Source organism: Cryptomeria japonica, chromosome 11 (assembly GCF_030272615.1).
Source record: "Cryptomeria japonica chromosome 11, Sugi_1.0, whole genome shotgun sequence".
In the NCBI taxonomy this organism is placed as follows: domain Eukaryota; kingdom Viridiplantae; phylum Streptophyta; class Pinopsida; order Cupressales; family Cupressaceae; genus Cryptomeria; species Cryptomeria japonica.
Window position 1 is genome coordinate 55,461,167 of NC_081415.1, and position 6,000 is coordinate 55,467,166.

The window sequence follows — 6,000 nt, forward strand, 5'->3', positions numbered from 1 at the left end:
CTCCTTGTGTGTGATGTCCCTTTAACAATTGTTGCTCATTTGATCACATCTAAATTGTATCTCTCATCTCTCCACTTCCTCTATCAAATTGCTTCGTATTCATTATTTAATAATCTTGATCATTCTTAATACATTGTCATCAAACCATTTGGTTCCAACTGCATCAACTTCATTATAAAGAAAATACAAGGAACTTTTCAATATTAACAATACATGACGGAGTCTTGTTTGGGGACATTACAAGATGTGGCTCAAAGATGATTCCCTTAAAGACCTCAAGAAAACTTGCTGGAAAAATGCTTAAGTGTTGAAAGGATCCAAAATATTAAGAGCGGGAAAGAAACTAATCATAAAAAAAAAGATTGAAAGAGTGGAACACCAACAAATTCAACAACACATTCCAAGAAAAAATCAAGATTGAAGCTGAGCTAGATGCCCTTGACCAAAAAGGTAAATATCAAGGGAATATTCCCAAAAGATTATTAAAAGGAAAAAGAACTTATGAAGATTCATTCGGAACTCTTGGCACAAAGAGAAGTCTATTAGAGATGCAAATCTAACGAAATTTGGCTCAAAGGAGGCCTGAACATGAAATATTTGCACAATTTAACAAAATTAGAAGGGCCCAAAATAGAATCTCCATGATACATAAGTCTGATGGAACACATTAAACAAGATAGTACAAAATGAGGTTGTGGATTACTTTTAGAAATTGCTTGCCAGCATAGAGGAGTCCAATCTTCAAGACCAGGATATGTTTCTAAATTTTATCCCATGTGTTGTAACAAGTGCAGGCAACAAAATTTTGCTAGAGCCAATATCGAAAAAAGTAAGTTGTGTTGTCTTTCAATCGCACCTAGATAAAGCATTAGGGCCCAATGATTTTCTTGCTCTGCTCTTCCAAGAATACTAGGATATAGTGGGCGATGAAGTTTGGGCGGCTATTAACAACCTAAGGAAATCAAAAAAAATGCTCAAAGATATCAACACAACAATCATTGCCTTGATTCCTAAAAAAGCAAAAGTAACTACCTTTATGCATTTTCACCCAATCTCGTTATGTAGCACAATTTACATGTCAAAGCTATTGGCTAACCATCGAAAACTATTATTTCCAAATATCATCTAGAAAGAACAATGCGGATTTACTCCTGGCCAAGATTTAACAAATAGCATAATAACAACGCATGAAACCTTGCACTCCGTCTCTATCTCCAACAAAACTTGCATGGCTTTAAAACTAGATGTTCCTTTATTTTCATCTAATCGCATTGAATGTTTCCTATTCTATGTATATATAGAGTATATTGTATATTTCAATATTTATTCCTCATTGATCTATACGAATAAATTCGACAAAAAATTGACATGTATATTTTGTTCACTATATCCCAAAAATAGAAGAAAAAGAAGAGGTCCTTTTCTATTATCTTTTCATAAAGATAACAAAGCATACAACAAAGTTAATTGGAGATTCCTAATGAAGATAACGTAAAAATTTGACTTCCACATAGATTGGATCAAATGGATTTTCAATTGTATATCTAGTGTGCAAAACTCTATGTAAAAAAATGACAATCCACGTTGCTTCTTCAAGTCAACAAGAGGCCTTCATTAGGGTGACCCTATATCTCCCTTTCTCTTCATCATCATGGTCGAGGGATTCAGCAAAGCTATCAACTCTTGTTCATGTCAAAGTTGTTGGCAAGGAATTTTGATTGCCAATAACTTCCTACCAGTTACACATCAACAATTTGCTAATGACACGATCCTATATGGCAAAGATAGCATATAGGTAGCCTCTTCAATCAAAGCTTTGTTGGATAAATATGACGATGCTTTTGGCCAAGTAATCAACAAAGATAAATCAAGTATCTTCTATTTTAACTTTTTAAAAAAGCACACAAAGGTGAATTACATCCCTATTAAAAAATTCAACAAAAGCTAACTTCCAAGTAAATATCTTGGAATACCACTATTCAAAAAAGCAATCAAAACATGCTAATAGGATGAATTGTGAACAATTACAGGAATGACGTTGTCTCTTGGAAAGGCAGATGGTTAACAATCCCTAGAAAAAGAAATGGAATGGAGGAATTGGTGTAAGACAGATTGAAAAACAAAATAAGGCTCTTGAAGCAAAACTTATATGGAAGATACATGAAATTCCAACTGCAAGATGGTGTCAGATTCTACAAAGGAAATATCTAGACTTGGACAACACTTCCTGAATACTCATGAATCTAATCCTCCATGAGGCTCCCATGTCTGGAACTTCATGCTAAATTGTCATAATATCATCACTAACCATATCTATGGGTTGTGAACAATGAACAAAAAGCAAAGTTTTTGACAAACTCCTAGAATGGCCTTCCTCACCTAATGGATAATCTCGAGATTGGTTGCAAACAAAAAATTGGTATCTAATACAAACAGTGTATATGTAAAGGATTTCCTGAGAGAAATAGATAATGGTCTCGAATGGGATTAGGCACACCTATATGCCCTTCCATTCCCTCCGAACTCAAAGCATGTGTTGAAAGAAGTGAAAAAGAGAAGATCTATCAATACATGAAAGAGGATAAAATATTTTGAATTGGAGCCAAATTTGGATCCTACACAATTAAAATAGTTTGAATTGGAACAACACTACCATAGGATTCGTGCAGGTTCAAGATCTATATGATGGAAGTGTTTCAACCATGAAAATGTCAGAACCTAGTCAAAATGGACATTTTGTAACCAACATTTGCATGATATCCTACCGATTCGACAACATAGGTTTTACAAAGCCAAATGAAAACAACACAAATTATTTATTTCATAAGTTTTACTTGACAAGTTATTTTAATTTTCTCCATGAAAAATAAATTGTAATATCCACTTTAACTACTTTACACATATAGTACATACACATAAAAATTTAAATAGATATAAGAATAGATGAAAAAGACATATTTCATTTACATGACTTACTTTATTTTACTTCAAAACTTTTTTTTTATTATATATATGGACACATAAATTTTAACTTTATTTTATAGTTATTCTTATTTTTGGGCTTTGGCCCATAGCTCAAACGGTTGGTAAGGTTGTGCCAAGGCTTTAAGGTCTTCCCATGTAGGTCCAATGTTCAACTCTCGCCGGTTGGGTTGTTTGAGCCACTCAGTCTCAGTCATCCATCAAGATATTCTTGCCTCAGCTCGGCCCCTCCATACCCCAAAACTCGACAAAAAAAGTAAGACCAAGGCAAGGTGTGGTTGGGTCGCTGCGCTGCGTCACAGATTATTTCATGATAAAAATAATAGATATTTTAGATTTATAAATAACTTTTGATTCTATCTTATTTATATGTCACTTTCTAATTGTTTTATTTGAGATTATTAACATATATTTTGAAATTTTGATGTCTTTAGATTTAAAAAATAACATAGTAAATTATCCATAAAATACAAAATCTAAACCACTAATTTTTTACATTCTTTTAAAGTTTTACCCTGACATATATCCATAAAATATTCAATCTTTAAAGATTTTTATGTTACAGTTGTAACCCTCCAAACAAAAATACCAAAAAATTATACACAAAATATAAATCTAAAAACTATTAATTTTAACATTAATTTTTTCCCCGTGAATGGGGTTGGGGAAGTTGAGTCCTAGAACAAACAAAAAGAGGCCAAAGGTCAACCACCACAGCAAAGTTGGTTCAAACTCAACTTCGATGGTGCCTCCAAAGTAAATCCGAGCACTTCTAGTGCAGAATGCATAATTTGAGACAAAGAAGAGAAGGCGATCGATAGAGCTTCAAGAAGAATGCCCTAATGAACAAATAATGAAGCCGAACTACAAGCACTCATTCTAGGCTTGCAGTTATGCCTAAAACTACAAATATCCAAATTAAAAATTGAGGGATTCTCCTCACTAATAATAAACACATTAAGGAAGAAATATTTGCAAGGGTGGAAACATAGAGCATTATTGGATACAGCCCTCAACATTCTATCAAAGTTCAGCGACTCTCTTATCAATCAGATTTACCGTGAGGCCAATTCAGAGGCCGATAGCCTTGCCAACATGGCAAATAACGGGATCAAGCGAACTAAAATAGTGTCAAATCAAAATGAGTCGCACAATCGACCCCCTGCACAGTGAACGTCCAAAACATTTCGAGTAATCATACTCGTGATGAGTTAAGAGTACATGCATAAGCTGATTAAGGACGGACTAGAGAATCTCTCACTCATAAGAAATTAATTTAGTTACCCACGCGAGCGTGAGATGGATGGAGACGGGTTAAAATTCTGGAGGTAAGTACATTTCCTTGCTTAAAGTGCAGAAGGATACAATTTCAAGAGCAGCAAGAATGGATACTCCCATTCGGTTGGCAAGCTCGCTCAAACAGATGGCATTCTTCGGAGAGGTAACAGAGAAGAGACTTAAAATTGTCTTCAAAGCCCACCACAGATTAATCCTCTTCGCCGCCAAGTGTGTGCTAGGGGGGATTCTTGGCGACAGACCACAAGTATAAAGTCAACAAAGACATCTCTTCCATGTTGCTGGCCTCGCTTCTGGACATTGGGGAATCGGTTGAACTGGCCAAAGCTTTTTACAATGGACTCATCAAAAAGCAGTTTCTGGGAGATATGGAAGAGGTTCTGGTGATGACCAATTTGGGCGGAGGAATCCCTCTAGCTTAAAGACAAGGGGACTGAGGTGGGAAGATTCCCTCTTATGTTCGCCTCCAAGCACATTAGTCTTGATCGTCACTGACAAAATGCCACAAAAGGTGCTGCTTTCCTCAAGAAGATGGTAGGACTGGTGCCCACAAATGGGATTGAATGGTTGCAGATATTCATCAACGAGGAACAGTTGGGCTAACTTGCCAACATTCATGGGTAACAGTATGTAATTAAATAAGTCTATAGCGAAAAGTTTGTTTTCAAAGACTCCCATGTAACGCTCCAATTTTGTTGTTTCTGACCAATGGAGCTGTAATTGTACCGGTAAGTTTAGGTTCTGGAGACAAGCATGAGGCTTCCAGATTTTGTAGGCCGATGGCCTTGAATAGATGTAAGGGCAGTAGCTATCAAAAGAACATTTATTATTTACATAAATATTTTTAAGAAAAAAGCAGAGACTGAATAGTGGTCTTTGCACATTTATTTTTAAATTATGATTTTAATCCCACAAAGTAAATATTATATAGATTATTTACAAAATGCAAAGCTAAACCACAGTTTCTTTCAATTTTACCCAGACATCTGATCTTTACGGCTTTACATTAAAACCACAGTTTTAACCCTAACATAAAATATCGTTAAATTAAATAACAAAATTACACTGTAAACATAAATATAGTTGAATTGTCCACAAAAATTCCAAGATTTAAACTACATTTTTCGCAGTCGCGTTTCCCTTTTAGTAAAATTGTGCCCCATACCTGTAATTTGGATTTATTTCGGGAGGAGCCGACATGGCTTTATGGCAGACCTCGCAGGGAGGATCTGACGGCTGCATGAGGCACATTGGGGTGGGAACTCCCGAAGAACATCCAGTCCCAATGAATATCAAAGCAGAAGACCCCTTACCAGATCCAACGCCGTTTGAAATCCCATTACTACTGCAACATTCATTGCAGCTCATTTTGTGTTTTTTCTCTTTCGCTGCTGGAGGGAATCCACAGGTGACGCCGGGCCTGAAAAATTTAAAGTTCAGGAAAGACAAATAATGTGAATGACAAGTTCGGTTAGTCTGTGCGTTTGGCAAAACGTGCCTAATATATTTGTAAAGGTGTAAAGTTGGTGTCCCATTGGCTGTTAGCTGAGATGTTTTTTATTATTCTAAAGGTGCAGTTTGATGAAGTTTGTAATTTAATTTAAGTTTAAAAGTGAATTTTATTATTTTGCATGATTGATTCAATATGGTAAATAATAATAATAATAAATATAAGATAATAATAATTTAATTTTTAAGATTAAAAGTGAAATTTATTATTTT

General features: G+C 35.1%; 1 protein-coding gene across 1 annotated transcript in view; it reads right to left on the reverse strand.

Annotated features, from left to right (window-relative positions):
* Positions 1-5,762, reverse strand: part of LOC131051381 (putative hydrolase C777.06c) — a 135,542-nt gene extending 129,780 nt beyond the window's left edge. Inside the window, exon 1 of the mRNA XM_057985876.2 lies at positions 5,444-5,762. Within this exon, the coding sequence (XP_057841859.1) occupies positions 5,444-5,646 (203 nt within the window). The 5' untranslated portion in view covers positions 5,647-5,762. The remainder of the gene's footprint in view (positions 1-5,443) is intronic.
* Positions 5,763-6,000: the final 238 nt, after the last annotated feature.